The sequence below is a fragment of the Sturnus vulgaris genome, chromosome 26, assembly GCF_052056855.1.
Source record: "Sturnus vulgaris isolate bStuVul1 chromosome 26, bStuVul1.hap1, whole genome shotgun sequence".
In the NCBI taxonomy this organism is placed as follows: domain Eukaryota; kingdom Metazoa; phylum Chordata; class Aves; order Passeriformes; family Sturnidae; genus Sturnus; species Sturnus vulgaris.
In genome coordinates, this window is record NC_142268.1 from 435467 (window position 1) to 460741 (window position 25275).

Consider the following 25275-nt stretch of genomic DNA (forward strand, 5'->3'; position numbering starts at 1 on the left):
TGGAAAGTCCAAAGCTGGAAGGTCACAGTGGAAAACCAGATCAGAATAACCCTGAGGAAAGGTGGGTAGAAAACCTTGGAATTTTCTGGAAACTTGAGAATTCCAAGGAAATGGAGGGAAGGAAGATGTTGAAACCCTGGGCAGGGTTTTGACTTTTCTGCCTGGAAGTCAGAAGCCAAATCCTGGGGGAGCTGGAGCACAGGAACAGCCTGAAGGGTTGCTGTGAGCCCAGACTGGGATCCCACAGAGATCCCGAGCTCTTCCCCTGGGATTTGAACCCAAATGCAGCCAAAATCTGCATCCACCTCCTTGCCTGAGGAGGCCAAAAGGTTGAAACAACCAAGGGATGTTGTTCCAGTGGATGTGGGCATCAAAAATATCCTCTAAAAACTGCTTTGTGGGGTTCCTCCCTCGTGGGCTGGAGTGGAGGATCGCCCTCAGGCCAAGCTATGGGATTTAAAAATGTAAAACTCTGTGGAAGTTTTCAATGAATTCCCACGAATTCAGCCATAAAAAGCTGAGGTTTGCTCTGCCTCGGATAAAACCTCGCACATTTTGTCCTTTTCTTGTTCTCTGTTCCACCACAAACCTCACCTGGGGAAAAATCCCAACACAGCAAGCAAAGGAAGGGGCACCTGCAGCTGGAAATGACAGAAAGCTCCTGCTCTAGGAGCAGATTTAGGACTTGGATCTGCTCAGGAACAGCTTCTCCTCCTGCTGTGTTGGGAGCCAGCAATGAGCTCAGGCTGGGAGATCAGGTTTTGCTGAGTCTACAGAGTTGGGCTTGTTCATTCCTCTTTTCCAGAAGTTCTCCTCTCCAAGCCATGCCTGGATATTTGATTTCCTTGGGAAATCTCGGCCCTCTCAGCAGCTTTTGCTGCCTTTTTGTGTCCTGGATGCTCAGCTGTGCCAGCAGAAAAGTTGCTTCTGTCATTCCCATTTCTGCACCTGAGCCGTGGGGTTCCTGGAATTGTGGGAGCTTTTCCTGGAAGAAGTGCTGGAGGCTGGAATGGCTTGTGCAGAAAGCACTCCAAGGCTGAAAAGATGTCCTGGAATTTAGGGAGAGCTCTTGGAATTCTCTCTGCTGCTGTTGATGTCACACCCAACGTGCTCTGGCTCCAGGAGAAGTTCAGGGAAGAACCTGACCCGGTGCTGGCCAAAAGGAACTGGAATTTTATGGAGGGAACACTGCAGAAATGCAGAGGATTGATCTGCTCTCCATCTGGAATTGAAATTAAGGCAATTTGGGACCATCACGATCAGGCCAGAGCTGTGCCCTTGCAGTTTTTGGGTGGGAAGAGCAGTTCAGATGAAGCAAGGACCGACTCTGGATCTCTCCATGATCCTGAGAGTTACTCAGGGAAAAGCAGGTTTGCCCTGCAGGCAGTTTTTCAGCCCTGGGTGGGGTCGGGAGGAGGCAGTGCCAGCACTCTCCAGAGCCAGTTCATTCCTGGGAGATCTCTGGGGCTGAGATTTTTCTGGAAAACTCCAGAGGTTTGGATCAGTCTCCATCCTCCTTCTTTCTGGACAGCCTCCCACCCCTTGTGAGCCTGCACACACCGTTTTTCCATTTCTCTGGAAGTGACAAAAAACCCCAAAACAACTCCAGAGCCTGGGATGATGCTGAATTTTCCTCTGAGCTCATCGTGGATGTCCAAAGCAGCACCATTTGCAGATGGGGCCAAGAATCTGTAATGTCTCAAAGCTGAGCAAAATAAAACGTGTGTGAGACAAGAGATGGGTGATAAGGGGAGCTGAGGGGGTGGGAGCCAGGAAAAAGATGGATTTGGGAGCCAGTGCTTGTCCCAAAAACCATGAGGGGGTGAAGTGAGCGTTTCCACGAGTGCAGCTGTTTGTTTGAACCTCTTTAATGAATTCTTTTGATTGTTAATTACCTTCAGGAAGGAGCTGCAGCTCCAGACTGAGAAGATTCTCCTGCATGGAAGTGTTTCCCACTGTTCCCCAGCTGCTCCGGGTTTTTATTTCTGGAAATTCCTCTCTTTCTCATTTGGAAATTCATCTTTTTATTGAAGGAAATCTTTCTCTGGAGAGAGACAGAGTTCTCCTGCTCCTGTCCTTCCCCACACCCAGAGCACCTGTGTGGGTTCATCCTGCTCACAGCCAGGATTATCCTGGAAAACCTCAGGAAATCCCTGGGAAGGGGACACAGGGTGGGGAACTGGGATTGTCCCTCTCTGCTCAGCCCCCAGGAGCTGCAGTCCTGTGCTCAGCATTTCTGAGCAGTTCCCAAAAGAATTAAAAGCAGAGGTTTTTTGGGAAGTTTTCTTTCCCTCTGGTTTGCTGGGGATGAAATATCAGCTGAAAGGGGGGACAGGCAAAAAGGATGGAGACAAAACTCTGCTCCACCACCCCCCAAAGAGGAAGAATTTCATAATAAATCCATTTTCTTATTCAAGATTCTCATTTTGCCTAAGGATAACGAGACCAAAGAACAACATGGAAAATTTGCTGGTGCTTCCTCTCCCCTTCTTTTCTTTATGTTCTTCACAAATCTCCTGATTCCACAGCAAAGAAAAAAAACTTATCCTGGAGAATTGTCATTGTAATCCAGAAAGGTTTTCTCCCCCATTTTCCTGCACAAGAAAAAGCCCTTTTTCCTCACACAGGCGTTAAACTACTCCTATTCAAACCGAATTTCAGTGAATTTAAGTGAATTTAATCTCTTCCTGAGACGAGACAGAGAATATTCCATCCAATAATCAATTTATTCCCCTTTTTTCTCTGTCCCACTCAGTATTCCTATTGGGAGAAAGGGAATTAACACACAGTGATCGATCCTTTCTTCCTCTCCTTACAACTTAAATCTCATTTCCAGCAGGGAGAAGGTTTCTGTCTCCTGCCAAGAGCTGGCTGCAAAATCATTTGTACAGAGCACCTCTTTGATCACTGGTGTCCTGAAAAGACCTGATTGCTGGGTTTGCCTCTTTCCAGCTGTTAAATTATCCCTGCTGGATTTGTTGAGGGGTTTTTTAATGGAAAAAAAAGGGAAATTTTGGAGGGGAAACCCAGCCCCTGTTGCAGTCAGTGAGAGGCAGAGGTAAGAGAAGTGGCATTGATTTTGAATGAATTAATTAAAAGTTGCTTTTTGCTGTGTATGCAGGAGGTTTGGGAGGTTTGTTTAAGAAAACTCCAGGTATGGGAAATCTGGAGTTCCCTTGGGATGCCCATGGAAAGGGCAGCTCTGGGGACAGCGTGGCCACAATTCCTGGGAAAGGCAATTCCCAAAAATTCACCCCTTTGGGGCAGGACGTGCTGAAAAATCCCGATTTTCCCTGGGGGATGTGCCCAGCTCTGTCTCCTCAGCTCCCTGGGAGAAACAAGATTTTCTCTGCAGATCCAGCCCCAATATTTCCCTGTTCCCCGGGGTTTGGCTGAGCTCCCTGTCGCTGTTTTTAGGGGTGGGTGCTGTCAGATTCCTTGGGATCCTCCCTGTCCCGGGTGTCCCCAGCTATGCCAGGCAGCAGCAACCTGAGGCCACCAAATCCTCATCTGGGCGACCCTTGGGATCCCAGAAACGCTCTTTTTCCTACACAAAATGTGATTTTTAATTTTTTTTTTCTTTTTGGTGCAGCCTCAGAGCCCCCCGTGTGCAGGCAGCCCCAGCAGCGAGGAGATCCCTGAGCTCTGCCTGTCCAGAGGTCAGTGCCAGATGTTCCTTTGGAGTTAAAATAATTTTTGGGATTTGTTCAAAGCCAGCTCAGTGCTCCCTGAGAGAGGTCCCAGAGCTATTAAAGCGTGGACGTGCTGTCTGCCCACCTCCCCCGTGATCTCAGAGCCCTGAGCACTTCCAGTCCTGCCTGTGAGGAGCCAATTCCTGTTTATTCCCTGCCCGGAGACCCCTGCATTCCAAAATTCGGGAGCTTTCACCGCAGACATCAATGGGCTGCATCACTGAGGGCAAAAGGAAGAGCCAGGCTGCTTCGAAGAGCTTTTGTTTTTTTAAGCTCTGCCATCCCCGGGGAGTTTTGGGAACACGGAGCAGTAAATCTGTGTTATTGTCATTATGATTCTGGGAGGTGTTTTTCGGGAGAAAATCCCCGAAAAGAAAAAAAAAAAAAAAAAAAAAAAAAGGAGATCATAGCCAAAGGATTTTTAGTGAGGAAAACCTGAATAGTCTGAGCATTAAAGTCCTAACAATTCCCAGCAGCAATTCCGGGATGGCTTCACTCTCTCATCACTTTGCATCTCTCACAGACAAAACATCCCTCAGCCTTCCCCGATTTTTCCAGTACAATTCCAGTTAATTGTTCCCGGTTTCCTCGGCGTGTCTGAGCTCCCGCTGGCTGCTGGAGGAAGAGCAGCTCATTGTTACAAATGAGCTGAGCCCAGAGCTCGAAATTTTATTGTCCTCGTTAGAAAACTCCGTGAATAGTGAAGGAAAAAATGCGGGGCCGTTCCGTGCGGGGTTTGAGCGCCGCTCCCGGCGCTGGGATTGCGCCATGGAAGTGCCGGGAGCAGGGTGGCTCTGGCAGCATTCCCGCAGTCCCACAGTCCCATAATCCCACAATTTCACAATCTCACAATCCCACTCCCAGCTGCAGGGGCACTGGGATAGCTGGGGAGGATGGGACACAGCTCTTCCCCATCCCACATCTCCTCTGGCATCTGTCACCCTTTGTCCCCGCCTGGGACCTCCCTTGGCTTCCTGGCCTCGGGTTGGGCAAGTCCAGATGAATTCCAGGTGTTTGAATTCCAGATGTTCTCCCGGGACAGGATCCTGCTGACACCAGGGCTCGGGGATTTGGGGAGGGCTGGGATTCCAGACCCCCCCGAGGAGATTGTGGCTCCAGCAGAGCCCCTGGGTGCTGGTTCAGTGCAGGATGGGGTCCAGGGTGATCCAGGATCCCTGGTTCAGGACAGACCCTGCAGCTGGCACTGGTCACTGGTGTCACCTCCTGCTGCTCCCTGAGCTCTGGGAGTTCAGGATCACCCATTCCTCCCTTTCATCCCACAAAATCCCAGACTGGATTGGGCTGGAAGAGCCCTAAATCCCATCTCATCCCACCCTGTGCCCATTCCTTGCTGGCTCTCAGGAGATTCCCACCAGGCCAGGACTCCTTTTCCTTTTCCTTTTCCTTTTCCTTTTCCTTTTCCTTTTCCTTTTCCTTTTCCTTTTCCTTTTCCTTTTCCTTTTCCTTTTCCTTTTCCTTTTCCTTTTCCTTTTCTTCCTTCCCTTTCCCATTCCCTTCCCCATTCCCTTTTCCCTTTCCCTTTCTATTCCCTTTCCCATCCCCATTCCCCATTCCCCATCCCCATTCCCATTCCCCATTCCCTTTCCCCATTCCCCATTCCCCATTCCCCCTTCCCTCACAACCTCTGCCAAAAGACTCTAAACCACAGGATTTCATCCCAAAAATGAGTGATGCACACGGGCTGTGGGCACCGATTTCCCTGCAGGTGGCTCCTCCTGCCCAGCTTGGGCAGGACACGGGACAGAGCTGGAATTCCCAGCAGCATCAGGAGGGAAACTGGAATTTAACAGGGGGAGAAAACACCAAATAATTATTGTCCTGCAGCAAACGGGCCTGAAATTTATAGAGAGTGGGGTTTAATGGGATATTGGGAAGGAATTCTTCCCTGGGAGGGGCTGGGATGGAATTCCCAGAGGAGCTGGGAGCCCCTGGGAGTGCCCAAGGCCAGGGAGGTGTCCCAGGGCTGGAATTGGGTGGGATTTAAAATCCTTCAAACCCACACCAGCCTGGAATTCTGGGATCTGGGATGGAACTGGATGGGATTTCAGATCCTCCCATCCCAAACCAGTCTGGAATTCTGGGATCTGAAGTGGAACCAGCCCGAGCCACTCCATCAGGAGCAAATCCATCAAAAACCCTAAAAAAAAAAAAAATCCGAATTTCACACTTGGAATGCTCCAGCCTGACACCTGCAAATTCCCAAAATGCTCCATGCAAACAGCTGGATGCTGCAGCTGGAGGCAGGACCCTCGTTCTTGTCCCACCTTTCTGCCCCCAAAATGAAAAGCCCTGCTTCTCAAAGCCTGCACAGACAGGATTCTCCAGCTTGGTCCTGTCCAAATCCCGATTTCCTGCCTTGCTAAAACACAATCCCAACAAAGAGATTCCAACTTGGAGCTGCTGAGGTAACCACACTGAGGCAATAATTAATCACACAAAGCAGTAGCAGCAGTGATTATTTGAGATAAACACCCAGAGTGAGGCAAATATTAGAAATAAATCCATTAATCCATGGGAAGAGCAGCCCCTCCATGGAATCATCTGTTCTGTCCCAGCCTGCTCCAGCCTGCTTTGTGTCTCTAATTCTGAATTCCTCAGGAAATCAAGGCATTAAAAACCTTTTTTAAAAATCACTTTAATGTTTTTTTTTCCCCATTTAATCAGTGGCAAAGTGAAGTAAACCTGGAGGCAGCTCCGTTGTGAATTTATCCTGAATTTTTTTGAACTTCACCTTTAATTTTTTGAACTTTTCCATTCATTTTTTTAACTTTGTCCTTAACGTTTTAACTTCATCCTCTTTTATTTTTTTTTTCACTTTATCCTCCATTTTTTGAACTTCACCCTTGATTTTTTCACTCTTTCCTTTATTTCTCCAGCTTTTTTCTTCCCTGTTTGTGGAATTGGAGCCATGGCAAGGTTGGGCCACCAGCAGTGGGAAACAAGGACTGGCACCTTGGGACCAGGATGGTTCTTCCAAGTAAGGCTGGGCTTCCAAGCATCACTTTTATTGGGATTTATTGGGATTTTTTGGGATTGATTGGGATTCCAGGATCCTAGGAAAGCATGGAATTGCAGTGCAAGTTTTCCAAACTACACTGAAGGGACAAATCTGCTCCTTGAGTCCGTGGGGAAGGAAAAAAAAAAGTGAAATTCCAAAAGAGTGGGAATTTCAGCCTGGGCACTGCCTGGATCCCCTGAGGGGCAGCACTTAAAGCCAGGCAAGAGAAACCTTTGGAAGCCCCAATTTGGAGGAAAATGAGAAATTTTTGGGAGTCTTTCCTTAGGTCTCCTCCATAATTTGCTTTTTTACACCATCAGTGCATCAGAGCCCCTGTGAAAATGCTCTCACCCCATCCCCAGGCTGGAGATGTTTTCCATTTATTTTTAGAACCTGACCTTCCAAGGCTGAAAAATAACATTTTCCTTCTTCTGACTTTTGTCCTTCACTTGGCAGAGGCCAGTTCAAAACAGAGAAATGGAAAATATTTCGACTTTCAGGCAGCAGGAGCTTCACTTTTTCATGTTTGTTTGTGAGCTCCTCTCGTTTGTGATGTCAACTCCAGGCAGGAAAAAAAAAACAAAATAAAAAAAGGTGTAACGAACCTGGCAGTGCCCAAACTCCCCAAAAAATACCCAAATAAACATTTTCTGCTCCATATTTTGATTTTTTTTTAACAAAATCCTATTATTATTATTAATAATAATAATAATGAGGATAGTAAGGACAGATTATAAATCAGATTTCCCAAGGCATCAGGGGAAAAAATCACAAAATCCTATCTGTTATCAATAATAATAATAATAAGGATAATAATGATAATAATAAGGACAGGGGGTTGATTTATCCACAAAGGCAAAAAACTGGGAAAATTCCAAACTTTTGGGGATCTAAGACAGGAAATTTCTCCTTCACTCACTGCTCGTTTATTGCTGGAAAATCCAGATTATAAATCAGATTTCCCAGGACATCAGGGGAAAAAAAATCACAAAATCCTATCTCTTCTCAATAATAATAAGGATAATAATAAGGACAGGGTTTGATTTATCCACAAATGCTAAAAACTGAGAAAATTCCCAAGTTTTGATCCCACAAGGATCAAATCCTTCATCAAATCCTGGATGTGGCAGCAGAGCCACCCAAATACAAGTGAGTCCAAATTCCTTTATTCCCAGTGGGAATTTGCTGCAAAAAAAGAAGAAAAAAAAGGAAAAATCCATCAATTCCAGCATTCCTGGGACACCAAACTGGGAATATTTTGTTTATTTTGGGGCCTGCTCACCACAAGGAGCGTGGGAGGTCTGAGGTAAAAACAGGGGGGGAAAAAATAATAAAAAAAAAAAGTAATTTTTCTGGAAATATCCCAAATTCCTGCTGCTCCCACATTTTAAAGACTGAGCTTTTATTTCCTGGGCTTTCCCTGAGCCTCTCCCAGGTTTTTGGGTGGGTTTTTTTTGGTTTGGTTTTTTTGTTGTTTTTTTTTTCTTGGTTTGTTTGTTTTTCTGTTTGTTTGGGGGTTTTGGGTTTTTTGGTTTTTTTTTTTTTTTGTTTGTTTTGTTTTGTTTGGGGTTTTTTTCCTGCATCTCCATTCCCAAACTCTGGGATTGTTCCAGCAGGGATTTGTCTCCAGGTGAGAATTCCCACCTGGAATTTTTCTTGGAATTTGGAGATCCCTGGAAGGTTTTCCAGCTTTTCCTCAGTGCAGGGTGAATTTCTGAATTCTCTCTGTGTTTGCTGATGCTGGATGGACACAAAAAGCTGCAAATTTTCCTTTTTCCCCTCATTTTTGCACTTCATCCTCGCTCCAAGGATTCCAATCCCTCTGGAATAGGATTTGGGAATAAAATCATGACTCGATGGAAATGGATTTAATTTCATGGGGCTGAAATTTGCTTTTAGGGAGTTGAAAGAGGAATTTTTGTGGAATTCTGGAGCAGCTTGAGAAGGAAAATCCAACCCTGAATCATCGCCTGCCCCGTGTATGGGGGGAAGAAAAGAGGGGAAAAATGGATTTTGGAATTTCAACCAGTGGGAAAAAAAAGGAAGAAGGAAAAGGAAAAAGGAAAAGGAAAAAGGGAAAGGAAAAAGGAAAAAGGAAAAGGAAAAAGGGAAAGGAAAAAGGAAAAGGAAAAAGCAAAAGGGAGAAGGAAAAAGGGAAAGGAAAAGAATTAAAAAATAAAGATGAAAGGGGAAAAAGGAAAAAAGAAAAAAAGAAAAGGAAAAAGGAAAAGAAAATAAGGAAAAATAGGAAACAAAAGAAAAGAAAAAAGAAAAATACAGTTTGGGAATTTTCTCCAAAGGAAAAAAAATAAAATAAAAAAAGGGGGGGAAAAAAGGAAAAAAATATGCTTTTGGAATTTTCTGCAAAGAAAAAAAGAAGCGAAACAGAAAAGGAAGCGTTCTGGAATTTTCTGCGCTGTTTCAGCCCTGGAGGAGAGGCAGAGCGGGGCGATCCGCGGCGCTCGTGATGAGTTTCTCACTTTGTTTACTCGGCCGTGACGGCCGGGCAGGGAGGAGGGAGCGAGCCACGATAAAAACGGAGCGCGGGCACCGGCACCGGCACCGGCACGGGCTGAGAGCAGAGCCGAGCTGGGCTGGGCTGGGCTGAGACCAGGGCTGGGCTGGGCTGGGCTGAGCTGAGCTGGACTGGGCTGAGTTGTGCTGGGCAGAGCCGAGCCAGACTGATCTGAGCCGGGCTGAGCCGAGCCGGGCAGAGCAGAGCTGAGCTGAGCCGTGCCAGGCTGAGCCGAGCCGGGCAGTGTTAGGCTGAGCTGTGTTAGGCTGAGCTGTGTTAGTCTGAGCTGTGTTAGGCTGAGCCGTGTTAGGCTGAGCCGTGTTAGGCTGAGCCGAGCTCCGGGATGTCGCCGCTGCTGTCGCCGCTGCTGTCGCCCCTGCTGGCCCCGCTGCTGCTGCTCTGCTGTCCCCTGTGCCACTGCCAGCAGAGGAGGATCGGTAAGGATTTCACTGGGGATTAATTCAGCTTCAATGCCCATCTGATGCTGATTTAGCTCTGATTTAATGCTGAGTTAACTCCGATTCACTGTTGATTTCATTCAGATCTAACTCCAGTTTAACTCTGATTTAACCCTAATTTAACTCTGATTTAACTTTGATTTCATTCTGATTTAACCCTGATTTCATTCTAATTTAACCCTGATTTCACTCTAATTTCATTCTAATTTAACCCTGATTTCACTCTAATTTAACCCTGATTTAACTTTGATTTCATTCTAATTTAACCCTGATTTAACTCTGCTAAACCCACACCAAACTCTGATTTAACTCTGATTTCATGCTGCTTTCATTCTGATTTAACTCTGATTTCATTCAGATTTAACTCTGCTAAACCCACAACAGTTAAACTCCGATTTAACCCTTATTTAATCCTAATTTAACTCTGATTTAACCCTTATTTAACTCTAATTTGTCTCTGATTTAACCCTAATTTATTTCAGATTCAGTTCTGATTTTTGGAGGGGTTTTTAGGCTGCTCTGAAAATCCCGAGGGATGCAAGGGGATAAAAGGGAGGGGATGTTTCATCCTGAAATCCTGAGGGGCTTTTGGAGGAAAACTCTCCAAATTCTCCATGGGATTTACTGTTTTTACTCCTGAGAGGTGAAACTTTTTAAAAGGAAAATATTTATTTTTGGGTTATATACAGAATTTCCAGAGACATTTTGCATTAATCTGATTTTCCATCTGATTTAAATGAAAAAAACCAACAATCCCACAAAATAGAAATCCTTGGATTTTCTGAGGTCTAGGAATGGACAAATCCCAAATTCTCCAAATTTCCTGGTTTTGGGGAATTCTCAGCTCCAGGAGGATTTGTGAGAATCCAAATTATCCCCAATCTCAAACTTACAAATATTCACCAAATCATTTATTTTTGGGAAGATCCGCGAGGTTTTGGGCTCTTTTGTCACGTGAAAATGAGGAATTTTTAAATTAAATTAATTGTGGGAAATTCTCCCTGCTCAGCCCAAATTCCAGCTGATTTTCCCCTTGGACACCCAGAGGTTTTTGTGGGATTTATTCCTGATTTTCTCTTTGCTGTAGGTGAGGGGGATTGGAAAATCTGGGGGAAAAGAGAGAAATTAATGGGGGAAAATGGAGAAATTAATGGGGGGAAATAGAGAAATTATAGGAAAAAAAATGGAAATTATGGGGGGAAATGGGAAATTATGGAGGGGAAATGGGAGATTACAGGAATAAAATGGGAAATTATAGAAAAAAAACCAGAGAAATGAGGCTGTGCATCCTCATGGCCAACGGGGAATTTGCCATTGGAATTTTGGGAGAATCCCTGAATTCAACCCCGTGCCCTTTTCACTACGAAATTATCCCTAAAAATCCCCTGATCCCCCCAGAATTCCCGATTTTCCCCTGGAGCTCATCCTGACCCTCCAGCATTCCTGATTTTTCCTTGGAGCTCATTCCGACCCCCAGAATTCCCGATTTTTCCTTGGATAATCCCATCCCAAACCCCCAGAATTCCCGATTTTCCCGTGGATGATCCCATCCCAAACCCTCCAGAATTCCCGATTTTCCCGGGATGATCCCATCCCAATGCCCAGAATTCCCGATTTTCCCGGGATGATCCCATCCCAAACCCTCCAGAATTCCCGATTTTCCCCTGGAGCTGATCCTCACTCCCCAGAATTCCCGATTTTCCGGGGATGATCCCATCCCAAACCCTCCAGAATTCCCGATTTTCCCGGGATGATCCCATCCCAAACCCTCCAGAATTCCCGATTTTCCGGGGATGATCCCATCCCGTGTCCTTTGTATCCCAAAGATCCGAGCCGGCCGCTCCCGAGCGCCCGCAAAGATCCCGCCTGGAGCCGCAATCCAGGGAATTCCTTGGGATCAGGTGAGAGCAGCTCCACCCCGGGAGCTTTTCCCAGCCCGGAACCCGGGATTTGCTGCTTTTGGCACCAAATTCCTTCCCTAAGTGTGAATTTTAGGGATTGTGCCAGCCCGGAGCTGCTCCCTGCACGATTCCATAAATCCCGGAAAAGCTCCGTGGAGGGTGGAGGCCGGATCCTGAATATTCGATTATTTAATCAGTCGGGTCATAAACCTGGAATCCTCCGGGATTTTCCCAATAATTTTGGGGGTTTCTGTAGGAGGAGAAGTCGGGCCTGAAATGCTGCAGGAAATGAGGGAAACCAACCGGGTGCTGCTGGAAGTTCGGGATTTGTTGAAGCAGCAGGTGGGTGAAAAATTCCTAAAAATCCCGAGCTTGGGAATTCTCTGCTCCCTCTGGAATTGGGGAATTGCTCCCTGGGTTTAATTCCTGATTTCCTGAGTTTGGGAATTGCTCCCTGGGTTTAATTCCTGATTTCCTGAGTTTGGGAATTCTCTGCTTCCTGTGTGGAATGAGCAGCAGATTCCAGAACAGAATCCAGAGGTGGTTTGTAATTGTTGGGAAAAACTTCAAGGTGAAAAAAACCCTTCAAATTGGAAACAAGGTGGAAAAATCTCTTCAGGTTGGGAAAAAATTCCAGTTTAAAAAACCCCTTCAAGTTGGAAAAAAAACTCAACTTGAGGGACTCAGGTTGAAAATTCGAGTTGGAATCACTGGAAGTTCCTTTGAATTCCCGAATTTTCCCTCAAATCCCTCCTGGCTGCAGCAGGATTTTTGGGAATTCCTGGGGTGCTCTTTCCGTGTTTGAAGCAGGATCTGAGCTTTGCTCTCCCTGAGGGGACAGAAATTCTGTTCTGCTGCTGTTCCTGGTGGGAGCTGAGGGATTCAGAGGCAGGAGCTGGAAATCCTGGAAACCACCCGAGCTGCTCCCACATTCCAGGCCCTGCATAAAAACCCAGTGTTTGTAGGGAATGGGGGCAGCCAGGGCTCCAGCAGCCATTCCAGTGCTCCCTTCCAGCACAGTTTCCTGTCTCTTCCTTCCCCTCTTGCCACCTTGTTATTTTATTATTTTATTTTATTTATTTTATTTTGATTACTTTCTATTTTTTATTCTTTATTTTACTTTACTTCACTCATTCCACTTCACGTTTCGTTTTTTAACCCATGTTTTTCTCCACACCCCCATCCCAATGATGCTGGATCAGCATCTCCTGGAGCAGAAAATTGATTTTTCCCTCTTGTTTCCTCCTCTGTGAGAGAACAACAGTGGGAACTGGGAATGAACCCCAGGGGAGTGTCCAGGGAATTAATCCCCCCGTATTTTGGGGCAGGAGGTGCTGGGATGGAGCTGAGATGTTCCTGGTACCGGGAATTCCCGGGTCCCAATCCCAGCCCTGTTCTGGTGGCACCGGGCACTCCCGGTCCCAATCCCGGCCCTGTTGTGGTGGCACCGGGCATTCCCGGTCCCGGTCCCAGCCCTGTTCTGGTGGCACCGGGCATTCCCGGTCCCAGTCCCGGCCCTGTTGTGGTGGCACCGGGCATTCCCGGTCCCGGTCCCGGCCCTGTTCTGGTGGCACCGGGCATTCCCGGGTCCCAATCCCAGCCCTGTTCTGGTGGCACCGGGCATTCCCGGTCCCGGTCCCAGCCCTGTTCTGGTGGCACCGGGCATTCCCGGTCCCGGTCGCGGTCCCAGCCCTGTTGTGGTGGCACCGGGCACTCCCGGTCCCGGTCGCGGTCCCGGCCCGGGCTCACCCGGCTCTTTTCCCGTGCAGATCAAGGAGATCACGTTCCTCAAGAACACGGTCATGGAGTGCGATGCCTGCGGTGAGTGCCGGGCTGTGCCCTCTGCTCCCCTCCCCATTCCAGCCGTGCCCTGGGCGAGCAGCTTGGATCACACTTATCCCGGTTATTCCCAGTATTTGGGGTTGTGGTTTTCGGTCCCCTGCACACGGGGTTTGGTGTCCAGGATGTTCCCTCATGGCTCAAGGGCAGCTGGGGCTGGGGGGCTTCCAAAAGTTTCCTTCCAGCAAACGCCCAGAATTCCAGAATCCTGGAATGGTTGGGGTTGGAGGGACCTTAAAGCTCATCCAGTGCCACCCGTGCCATGGGCAGGGACACTTCCAGAGATCCAGGGGCTGCCACAGCTGCTCTGGGAATTCCTTCCCAGTATCCCATTAAACCCTGTGGGATCAGCCCAGGGCTGGGGGGGTTCTGTGCTCTGAGCCCCTCATCCCCCAAATCCTCCCCAGGGCTCATTTCCATCCCTCACCCCCAGCCTTTGCTTCTCCCCCTCTGCCGTGAGCCGAGCTGGTGGCCTTGGGACACCCCATGGTGGCCTTGGGACACCCCGTGGTGGCTTTGGGACACTCCAAATCTGAGATGGTGGCTCTGGGACATTGTCCTCACCCCCCGTTGTCCCCCAGGGATGCGGCCGGAGGTGACAGGCCCTGTGATCACCATGACCCAGTTCAGTCGCTGTGTCCCCAACCCCTGCTTCCCGGGCGTGCCCTGCACCGAGAGCGGCGGCGCCTTCAGCTGCGGGCCCTGCCCCGCGGGCTACACCGGCAACGGCACCCACTGCAGCGACATCAACGAGGTGACACCCAAATCCTCAGTGCCACAGCAGGGAAACCCCAAATCCTCAGTGCCACAGCAGGGAAACCCCAAATCCTCAGTGCCACAGCAGGGAAAACCCAAATCCTCAGTGCCACAGCAGGGAAAACCCAAATCCTCAGTGCCACAGCAGGGAAAACCCAAATCCTCAGTGCCACAGCAGGAAAAACCCAAATCCTCAGTGCCACAGCAGGGAAAACCCAAATCCTCAGTGCCACAGCAGGGAAAACCCAAATGCTGACAGCACGGCACGGGACTGCCCCAAATCCTCAATACCACAGCCCAGAACCCGCCCCAAATCCTGACAGCCCCGGGGGCAGCCCGGTATCCACAGCCCACCCTAACCCAAATCCTAACGCCCCTGGGGCCAGACGGGAACCGGCCCCAAATCCTGAACACCCCGGGGGCAGCCTGAACCCACAGCACTGTCCCCAAATCCTAAAATCCCAGGGCCAGCCTGGAATCCTCGGCACTGGCCCCAAATCCTTGGGATTTGCCTCCTGGTTCTCAGGGAAAGCCTCGCAGTCCCTGCAAGACCCTGGAATTCTGTGCCTGGGAGAGGCTGGAATTCCTGCAGACCCTGGAATTCTGTGCCTGGGAGAGGCTGGAATTCCTGCAGACCCTGGAATTCTGTGCCTGGGAGAGGCTGGAATTCCTGCAGACCCTGGAATTCTGTGCCTGGGAGAGGCTGGAATTCCTGCAGACCCTGGAATTCTGTGCCTGGGAGAGGCTGGAATTCCTGCAGACCCTGGAATTCTGTGCCTTGCCCTCCCTCAAGGAGGATTTAGGGCAGGTCCAATCGGGATTTCTCCCAACGAAACAAATGCTGAGGTTTGTGCCACACAGGGAGGGGAGTTTGGAACACCAGAGCGGCCTCCTTTGCTGAGGAGTTGTTAGAGATAAGATTTATGAGGTGTGGAATGGGATCAAACACTTCCCAAATAATCCTTGAAACAGCAAATCTTAACCACAGGGCTTTGTTCCTGCCCCTAAATCAAACCTTGCTGGGCAGATAATGTGCATTCCTTAAGGAAATTTTCTTGGTTTTTTTAGGGAATGTGGCATTCCACCAATTTTAAGCTCTGTGTGTGTGCAAAGCTCTAGTCATCCATGGATTTTTTTGTAGGGCTCCTGAATTCTGTGCTTCCCAAACCATTTTTCTAAACTTGATTATCCCACCCTTGCAGAGCCTCAATTGCATTTCAATTTAAAAACCTGTTGAAGGCTCCATGGGAGATTCTGGGATTGTCAGTCCAAAATACGGGATCCACTGTGTTCCTGTGATGCATCTGCCAGCACAGAGCATAAAAATCCAGGGAAAATAATGAAGTGTTGGAGGAAGCAAAACATTCAGAGCGATTTTGGAAGGAGAGTGGTGAACACAAAGTGTTGTGTTTCGAGGCCAGGGTGAGGAATTGTCCAATTCCCGGGACTCTGAGCATTCCAGGAAGGAAAAGGTGAAGCAGGGGCAGCTCCTGCTTTTCAGGGATATCCCCCGAGGAGAAGCAGAGCTGGAAGTGCCTTTGTTTCCTTGCGTCCACCCGAGCTGGGGGAATTCTCTGCTGTTTTAACCTTCCTCAAAACTCAAATCCCACGGGCTGGCCGTGCCCCCCAGGGCTGGAGCTGCCCCCCGGCACAGCCCTGGGCACCCTGTGTGTTGTTTCAGTGCAATGCCAACCCCTGCTTCCCGAAAGTCCAGTGCATTAACACCAACCCCGGCTTCCGCTGCGAGCCCTGCCCGCCCGGCTTCACGGGACAGCCGCTGGAGGGGGTGGGCCTGGCCTTTGCCAGGGCCAACAAACAGGTGAGAGCCTGAAATGTCCTGTGCCCCTGGCTGCTCCCTCCCCCTCTGCACCAGGGACTCGGGAAAAAAAAAAAAATAAAGGGGAGGGAAACGGGAGGTGATGATTCCCAACGATGGGGATTCCTCACTGGGAGAGTGGGGAGGGGGTGGGAGGGAATTCCCATCCCTGGAAGTGTCCCAGGCCAGCTCGGAGCGCTGTGGGATAGTGGAAAGTTGTCCCTGAGGGTGGGAATGGGATAATTAAAAATCCTTCCCAGCCCCCAAACCATTTTGGGATCCTGTGATCCCATGTATTGGTGGCCAGGATGATCCTGGCACCTGAGCCCCAGAGCCACCTCCCCTGTGCCAAAGTGGGGCTGGAGAGAACATCCCAACACCTCTGGGGCTGTGGAGCCATCCTGGGATGGGAATGGGGATGGGAATCCTTCCTGCTGGGACACAGAAGAGTTCCTGCAGCTGCTGCCATCCCCTCCCGGCTTCCCTGACAGTTCCAGACAGATTAAAAATCCCCACAGCCTGGCCTGATGGGGGCTTTTAGGGTAATTGTCCCACACGTGGCTCTGGGAATTTGGGGCTGGTCATTTGGGGCAGCCATTGAGCTTCCAAATCCATGGAGCCCCTTCCACAGTGAGGATATTCCAGCAGCTCAGATCAGCTCTGATCCCAGGCTGGAATCCTGGCTGGCATCTGCCTCAAACTTGTCAGCAGGAAAACCTCCTAGTCCTGGCCTAGTGAGGTGTGCCAGGGCTCTGCTTCTGCACCCAAATCCTGGGATTTTGGGCTGAAGGTCAAGGTGTGTCCTGTTCTCCCTGGGCAGGTGTGCACCGACATCAACGAGTGTGAGACTGGAGCTGCCAGGAATTGTGTCCCAAACTCCATCTGCATCAACACTCGGGTAAAGAAATCCTTGGGGATGTGGGGAGGACCCAGGGCTGGAGCCAGGCTGGGAGAGCTGGGGGTGCTCACCTGGGGAAGGGAAGGATCCAGGGAGAGCTCAGAGCCCCTGCCAGAGCCTGAAGGGGCTCCAGGAGAGCTCAGAGGGATTTGGGATTGAGGATGGAGGGACAGGACACAGGGAATGGCTCCAAACTGGAAAGGGGAATGTGGGTGGGATACTGGGCAGGAATTCCTGGCTGGGCTGGAATTCCCAGAGCCCCTGGATCCCCGGCAGTGTCCCAGTCAGACCCTGGCATGGCGGGAGGTGTCCCGAGGAAGGAAAGGCTGCAGCAGAGTTTGGCCGGGATTTGCGTTCGAGTTCCTCCCGTTTTCCCCCGCAGGGATCCTACAAATGCGGGGCCTGTAAGCCGGGCTTTGTGGGGGATCAGATGAGCGGCTGCAGGAGCCAGACGGCGCCGGGGACACGGCGCTGCCCCAACGGCGAGATCAGCCCGTGCCACGAGAAAGCCGAGTGCATCGTGGAGAGGGACGGCTCCCTGTCGTGCCAGGTGGGGACAGCCCCGGCCGCGGGGGTGGGGCCGAAGCGGGCTGAAGGAGATGTCCGCACGATTGGAAACGCCGCCGAAAATCGCACCCGTGGGATCGGTGTCGGCGTCGTGCGCAGGCATCCCACTAGAGCGAGCGGGCTCCTTGCTGTGCCCCCCTCCTTTTGCAGCCAGAGTTAGAAGGTCGGGGAGCGGCACCCGAGCCGCCATCTTGAGCCGCCATCTTGGGAGTGGCGCCCGGGCCGCCATCTTGGGAGAGGCGCCCGAGCCGCCATCTTGGGAGAGGCGCCCGAGCCGCCATCTTGGGAGAGGCGCCCGAGCCGCCATCTTGGGAGAGGCGCCCGAGCCGCCATCTTGGGAGAGGCAGGCGCGCAGTACCGCGCTCTGCCCACAGGGTGGCGCTTGGGAGACAGGCAAGGGATGGAATCAAGGAGTGTCCCAATCCTTGAGGAAATCCCCCTGAATGAACGCCCCAAAAAACCCCGACCAGAACTGACAAACCTCCTGCCTCTGTATATCGCCGATCTAATCGATCGGCAGGCATTAGCAATCGATGGCTGAGCTAATCGATCGGCAGGCATTAGCAGTCGATCGCCGATCTAATCGATCGGCAGACATGAGCAATCGATCGCCGAGCTAATCGATCGGCAGGCATCACCAATCGATCGCCGATCTAATCGATCGACAGTCGCGATCAATCGATCGCCGATCTAAATCGATCGGCAGGCATCACCAATCGATTGCCGAGCTAATCGATCGGCAGGCATGAGCAATCGATCGCCGATCTAATCGATCGGCAGGCATGAGCAATCGATCGCCGATCTAATCGATCGGCAGGCATGACCAATCGATTGCCGAGCTAATCGATCGGCAGGCATCACCAATCGATTGCCGAGCTAATCGCTCGGCAGGCATCACCAATCGATCGCCGATCTAATCGATCGGCAGGCATGAGCAATCGATCGCCGATCTAATCGATCGGCAGACATGAGCAATCGATCGCCGATCTAATCGATCGGCAGGCATGACCAATCGATTGCCGAGCTAATCGATCGGCAGGCATCACCAATCGATTGCCGAGCTAATCGCTCGGCAGGCATCACCAATCGATCGCCGATCTAATCGATCGGCAGGCATTAGCAATCGATCGCCGATCTAATCGATCGGCAGGCATGAGCAATCGATCGCCGATCTAATCGATCGGGAGGCATGAGCAATCGATCGCCGATCTAATCGATCGGCAGGCATGACCAATCGATTGCCGAGCTAATCGATCGGCAGGCATCACCAATCGATTGCCGAGCTAATCGATCGGCAGGCATCACCAATCGATCGCCGATATAATCGATCGGCAGGCATTAGCAATCGATCGCCGAGCTAATCGATCGGCAGGCATCACCAATCGATCGCCGAGCTAATCGATCGGCAGGCATTAGCAATCGATCGCCGATCTAATCGATCGGCAGGCATGAGCAATCGATCGCCGAGCTAATCGATCGGCAGGCATTAGCAATCGATCGCCGAGCTAATCGATCGGCAGGCATGAGCAATCGATCGCCGATCTAATCGATCGGCAGGCATTAGCAATTGATTGCCGAGCTAATCGATCGGCAGTCGCGATCAATCTATCGCCAAGCAATCGATCGGCCCGGGGAAGAGGGGCGGGGCCCCATCGACACTGGGGTCAGGTCTGACCCTGCTGTGATCGGGGCGGGTCCCAATCTCCACCGAGTGTGGGCTCTGACCCCCCCCTCCCGGGACTGCTCGGGTCCGGTCTCGCCCCCCTGCGATTTGGGTTGAATCGCGATTTCCCTGTGCCTGGGCTCTGCTCCCGCCCTCCCGAGATTGGGGTTGGGTCCCTCCTGTGGCCGGGGTCAGGTCCGACTCCCCAACAATTGGGGTCTGCTCTGATTCCCGCACTTTTGGGATCTGATCCAAGCGCTGCTGCGCTTGGGGTGGGGTCTGATCCCAAACTCTCTGGGATCGGGGTCGCTCTGCTCGCTGCTCGTTCCCTGATCCTCGCTCCTCTCCCGGCTCTGTCACTGCCCTCTCCTGGAGATCGCCCTTCCCGAACCTCCCCGCTCGTCCCCTGAGCTCCTCCTGGGCTGCTCCGCTTTTTGAGGTTTTGGTTTTCCCTGAAGCTCTGCGAATCTATCGGGAATTCCCTGGATCTGAGCAGGGAGAATCCACTCAGCAACCTCAGATCCAACTGCTGCCGCCTCCCCGCGGTCCCAGCAGAGTCACATCGGAGCTGCTGAAATTCCAGAAACGTTTCTGCCCGGCTTTATTTCCCTGCAGGCTTCCCCATCCCTGCACTTGCAGCGTTTCTCTTGTGGGTGCTGGCGTTTCGGGGGGCTCATTGTGTGCGTGTTCCCTGTTCCAGTGCCTCGTGGGGTGGGCAGGGAATGGCTACGTGTGCGGGAAGGACACGGACATCGACGGGGTCCCCGACGAGAAGCAGCGCTGCTCCGACAAGAAATGCCGCAAGGTGAGAGCGGCCGGCTCCGCTCCTCGGGAAATGCGGGAATTCCAGCCCAGCCCCGCTCCAGGACGGGCTTTGGGCGCTGCGGGAGCCCCGGGACATTCCCTGATCCCTGCGTGTGTCTGTCCTGGCAGGATAACTGCGTCACTGTCCCCAACTCCGGCCAGGAGGACGCGGACAGGGACGGGATTGGGGACGCCTGTGACGATGACGCCGATGGAGACGGGATCCCAAACGCCGAGGTTCGGGGTTCGCAGGGGCCCTGCGGGGATTCAGGGGGCCCAGTGGGAATGGAGAGGTCCCAGTGAGAATTTAGTGATCCCACTGGGATTGCAGAGCTCCCAGTGGGAATTCAGACCTCCCAGTGGGAATTCAGAGCTCCCAGTGGGGACTCAGAGCTCCCAGTGAGGATTCAGAGCTCCCAGTGAGGACTCAGAGCTCCCAGTGGGGATTCAGAGCTCCCAGTGAGGACTCAGAGCTCCCAGTGGGAATTCAGAGCTCCCAGTGAGGACTCAGAGCTCCCAGTGAGGATTCAGAGCTCCCAGTGAGGACTCAGAGCTCCCAGTGAGGATTCAGAGCTCCCAGTGGGGACTCAGAGCTCCCAGTGAGGATTCAGAGCTCCCAGTGGGAATTCACGAGTCCCAGCGTGGCCCCAGTTTGGTTTCTCTCAGGATCTGAACAAAACCAGGCAGAGAAAGCTCCGGACACCCCACGGGGGGTGGGAACTGGGGGAGCCTGTCCTGAGTGAATCCTGTCTGGGGCCACCCCGAGGAGCTGCTGGTGTCCCCAGGGTGTCCCCAGGGTGTCCCCAGGGTGACCCCAGCGTGTCCCCGTGCCCGCAGGACAATTGTGTGTACACGAGGAACGCGGACCAGCGCAACGCCGACAGGGACAACTTCGGGGACGCGTGTGACAACTGCCGGCAGGTGAAGAACAACGACCAGAAGGACATCGATGGCGACGGCAAGGGCGACGAGTGTGACGATGACATGGACGGGGACGGTGAGACCCCGGCCCACCCCGCGCTGCCTCCCGCTGGAATCGCTTCCAGGGTGACAAACCGGGCTCAGCCCTGCAGGGGGTGCCCCATAAAACTTGGATTTGATGTCGTTTATTTTTTATATTATTTATGATTTGTTTTATTGTCGTTTTCGTTGTCCACAGTCGCACCCAGCCTCGTCCTGACTGCCATTTTTAGGGGGGGAATTTGGGAATTTGCCAGCAGCTCCTGGCTCCAGGCTGGGGGTGTCAGGGCTGGCTTTGCAAACTGAGCTGATCACAATTTGCTCAAAAGCCCGGGAATCCTGAAAGCCCCAAGTGCAGAAATCCTTGCCTTAGCCGTGACTGGGTTTTTGTGGATGCTCTCTCCCGTTTTCCAGGCATCAAAAACTCCGTGGACAACTGCAGGAGAGTTCCCAACCCTGACCAGAGGGACGGCGACGGCGACGGCGTGGGGGACGCCTGTGACAGCTGCCCCAGCCTCAGCAACCCCGACCAGGTACAGACCCCCAGGGGACTCCTGGCACCCCAGAAATCCTGTGCCACTGCCCAGGTGGCACAACAGGAAATTCCCTCAAAAACTCAGAGTTCCCCCCCAAGAAATCCCAGAGAAACTCTCCTGTTGCTGGCAGTGCCCTCTGTTCTCTTTCTTGCCTTTTCCTCTGGAAAACTTAAATTATTCTTCTTTTATTTTTCTAGAAAGACACTGACCACGATCTGGTGGGAGATGTCTGTGACACCAACCAGGACAGGTGAGATGCAAAAATTCAAAGTTTTGTTTATTTGCATGAAATCGTGGGGACGAAGGGACCAAAGGGCTGTGACAACCTGGCTTGGCATTATCCTGTAAAAAATGAAGGCTTCGAGGTGGAGTTTTCTTCAGACCTCAAAAAGAAGTGACCACTGGAAGTGAGACCAATCCCAGTTGTCACCTAAATCTAAAGTTGTCATCACAATCAGGTTTACATTGATCAATGAACTTTTTCTCTTTACATTTATGTTCTTTTATCAGTTTTACATGAGGTGTCAGCAAAGTGAGGTTTTCACTTTTGACATTTGGAATGTGTCACCCATTCCAGCAGGGACATTACCAACCCTTGCTGTGACAAATCCCTTTGAGGCTGAGATCACCAACCCTGCTGCTGCAGCTGAGGGTCCCAGCCCAGGCAACGGGGCAGGTGGCCCTGTCCCTGTCCCTGTCCCTGTCCCTGTCCCTGTCTGGTGGCCCTGGCTGTGCCCCTGTCCCTGTCTGGTGGCCATGTCTAACATGTCTCTGTCCCTGTCTCTGTCCCTGTCTCTGTCCCTGTCTCTGTCCCTGTCCCCAGTGATGGTGATGGCCACCAGGACTCTCGGGACAATTGCCCCACAGTGCCCAACAGCTCGCAGGTGGACACGGACGGGGACGGGCTGGGGGACGAGTGTGACGAGGATGATGATGATGATGGCATCCCCGACTTCCGCCCCCCCGGCCCCGACAACTGCAGGCTGGTCCCCAACCCCGGCCAGGAGGACTCGGATGGTGAGGGGGGATCTGGGGGATCTGGGGATCCCTGGGGTGTCCTGGGGTCACTCCGAGCTCTGGAACCCACAGGAGATTTTTGGGTTTATTTGGGGTGACTCGAGCCAGGCCTGTGGCACTTGGAGATGTCACAGTGCCAGCGTGGGGATTGGGTTTGGGGTCAGGTTTAGGATCAGGTTTGGGGGCAGATTTGGGGTCAGGTTTGTGATCAGGTTTTAGATCAGGTTTGGGATCACAGCTGGGGTCATGTTTGGGGTCACTTTTGGGGTCAGGTTCTCTCTCCCAGAAGTGTCTTGGCCTTTGAGGGGTTTCTCTGCCAGCAGCAGAAGCCTCCAGGTTCCTCTGCAGCTCCTCGGGGTGTCCCAGTGCCTCGGTGCCCTGAGCTGCCCCTGGTGCTGCCCGAGGCTGAGCAAACCCAGGGCAGGAGCTGCTGCTCCAGGCTCCTTCCTCCTCCTCCTCGTGCCCAGGGGACGGCGTGGGGAACCTGTGTGAGGATGACTTCGACAGGGACATGGTGATCGACAGGATCGATGTGTGCCCCGAGAACGCCCAGGTGACCCTCACGGACTTCAGGGCCTTCCAGACCGTGGTGCTGGACCCCGAGGGGGACGCTCAGATCGACCCCAACTGGATCGTCCTCAACCAGGTAGGGAGAGCTCCAGGTGGGAACAATCCAGGTAGGGGGAGCTCCAGGTGGAAACAATCCAGGTAGGAGGAGCTCCAGGTGGAAACAATCCTGGTGAGGAGAGCTGCAGGTGGAAACAATCCTGGAGAGTTTTCCCTAAAAGGCTCCGCAGCCTCCCTGGCTCTGCAGTGCCCAAATCCCGGAGCTGCAGCCTCGGAGCAGCACCAGAGGGAATTTGGTGTGGCTGGAATTGCACTAAAGAGTCACAATTTCTCTTTCCCAGGGCATGGAGATTGTCCAGACCATGAACAGCGACCCTGGCCTGGCTGTAGGTGAGGAATTTCCCTTTTCCCTTTGGGAAATCATCACTGGGTCAATCAGCCTCTCCATCCATGCAGTGCACGGAGCCCAGGCTCCCCTGGCAAGCCCTGCCCAGCTGAGTCTGGCTCTGTTTAGGCTGAGTCTGTTGTGCTGTCCTGGCAGGGTACACAGCCTTTAACGGTGTGGATTTCGAGGGCACCTTCCACGTTAACACAGCCACGGACGATGACTACGCCGGCTTCATCTTTGGCTACCAGGACAGCTCCAGCTTCTACGTGGTCATGTGGAAGCAGATGGAACAAACCTACTGGCAGGCAAACCCCTTCAGGGCAGTGGCAGAGCCGGGCATCCAGCTGAAGGTAAAGGAGCCCTGGAACAGGAATTCCTGGGTGGATTTCTGCCTCGGGATAAGCAGTTCTGTTCATTCTTGGTGCACACACTGAGCAGGCTCTCCTCTGCCCCAGGCGGTGAAATCCAAAACGGGACCTGGGGAGTACCTGAGGAATTCCCTGTGGCACACGGGAGACACCACAGACCAGGTGAAGCTGCTCTGGAAGGACCCCAGGAATTCGGGCTGGAAGGACAAGACCTCGTACCGCTGGTTCCTGCAGCACCGGCCCCAGGTCGGCTACATCCGGTGAGCCTCGGGGCAGGACCAGGAGCATCGGCCCCAGGGAGTGCCAGGATGGGTTTGGAGCAGGGAGACGCCTCCCTCTGCCCAGGGTGGAGCATCAGGGAGCTCCTCTCACTCCCTGCCTTGTCCCCATTCCAGGGCTCGGTTCTATGAAGGCCCCGAGGTCGTGGCAGACACTGGAGTTGTCCTGGACACCACCATGAGGGGGGGACGCCTCGGGGTCTTCTGCTTCTCCCAGGAGAACATCATCTGGTCCAACCTCCGCTACCGCTGCAACGGTGAGCTTGGAAAAGCAGATGTGGAATTCTCCTCCTCCATTTTCCACATGGAAACTGCACAGCCACGGGAATGGGGCAGCAAGCAGGACCCGAGTCCATTTTTCCTGCTGTTCCTGGCCCTGATCTCCCTTTGCTTTAATCCTCAGACACCATCCCAGAGGACTACGAGACATTCCGGGTCCAGCAGGACTGATCCCCACGGAACGTCCCTGCAGCCCGTCCTGCTTCCTGCTCCTGCTCTGGAACCCTGCCCCGAGAGCTGTCAGCACCTCCCACTGCACCCTCACAGCCTCCAGCTCCCCTTCCCCACCAGCAAATCCCTGAAAATGTCCCACGAATCCTCTGGGAAGGGCAGAGGTGGAGACGGGGAGTGTGACCAGAAGCCCGAGCTGCTGCAAGCCCCAGCTCAGGCCGTGCCGGGAGCTCCCTGCAGCAGCTGGGATGCTTGGAGTCAGTTTGGCCTGGAGGATTCCCAGGAATCGTCTCCCTGCTCCAAGGCTCCTGAGTGTCAGTGTTGTTTTCCTTTTCAAGTCCTGCTGCAAAGCAAAGCCAGCACGAGTCTGAGAAGGATGCTCGGAGCAGCCTCGGTCCAAGTTGCTGATTTTAATCAATGGAAAAAGCACTTTAAGGAGAGTCTTGGTTCTGGAATGTTGGATAATAAACACTTGGAATGCTGGATAATAAATTCTAGATTTCTCCTTGCTCATGTACTTGTTCTTTCCACTCTCCTGAGGCTTTTCCTTTGCAGATGTGAAAGGGAGGAACCCTCCTGGATTGGGAATTTTCTTGGAAATGCCAATGCCTGGAGGCACCTTTTCCTCAACAACTTCCCTCTCCCTGCCTGGTTCTTGCTGGAACAACAAATTAAAGCTTCGTGCTGGGTTTGTCACCGTGCCAGGGCTCCCACAAAGAGCTGAGGAGCTGGGAAATGCTCCTGTCCCTGCCAGGTAACCGAGCCCCTGGGGAACATTTTGGG

At 52.0% G+C, this 25275-nt stretch overlaps 1 protein-coding gene across 3 annotated transcripts in view; it reads left to right on the top strand.

Annotated features, from left to right (window-relative positions):
• COMP (cartilage oligomeric matrix protein) overlaps positions 1-25003 on the top strand; it is a 32306-nt gene extending 7303 nt beyond the window's left edge. Inside the window, exons 6-26 of one of the 3 annotated variants that reach the window (XM_088179193.1) lie at positions 806-1975; positions 3593-3659; positions 6590-6690; positions 11842-11927; positions 13355-13406; positions 14006-14178; positions 15862-15999; positions 16817-16894; positions 17277-17444; positions 19825-19929; positions 20058-20165; positions 20766-20925; positions 21303-21421; positions 21622-21674; positions 22248-22441; positions 22909-23087; positions 23350-23398; positions 23550-23746; positions 23852-24024; positions 24160-24299; positions 24446-25003. In XM_088179193.1, the coding sequence (XP_088035319.1) occupies positions 6678-6690; positions 11842-11927; positions 13355-13406; positions 14006-14178; positions 15862-15999; positions 16817-16894; positions 17277-17444; positions 19825-19929; positions 20058-20165; positions 20766-20925; positions 21303-21421; positions 21622-21674; positions 22248-22441; positions 22909-23087; positions 23350-23398; positions 23550-23746; positions 23852-24024; positions 24160-24299; positions 24446-24492 (2232 nt within the window). In that variant the 5' untranslated portion in view covers positions 806-1975; positions 3593-3659; positions 6590-6677 and the 3' untranslated portion in view covers positions 24493-25003. Of the gene's footprint in view, positions 1-805; positions 1976-3592; positions 3660-6589; positions 6691-9298; positions 9664-11510; positions 11586-11841; positions 11928-13354; positions 13407-14005; positions 14179-15861; positions 16000-16816; positions 16895-17276; positions 17445-19824; positions 19930-20057; positions 20166-20765; positions 20926-21302; positions 21422-21621; positions 21675-22247; positions 22442-22908; positions 23088-23349; positions 23399-23549; positions 23747-23851; positions 24025-24159; positions 24300-24445 lie in introns of those variants that run through there. The other 2 variants (XM_088179192.1, XM_014887209.2) reach the window with 2 other exon arrangements.
• The last annotated feature ends 272 nt before the right edge of the window (positions 25004-25275 follow it).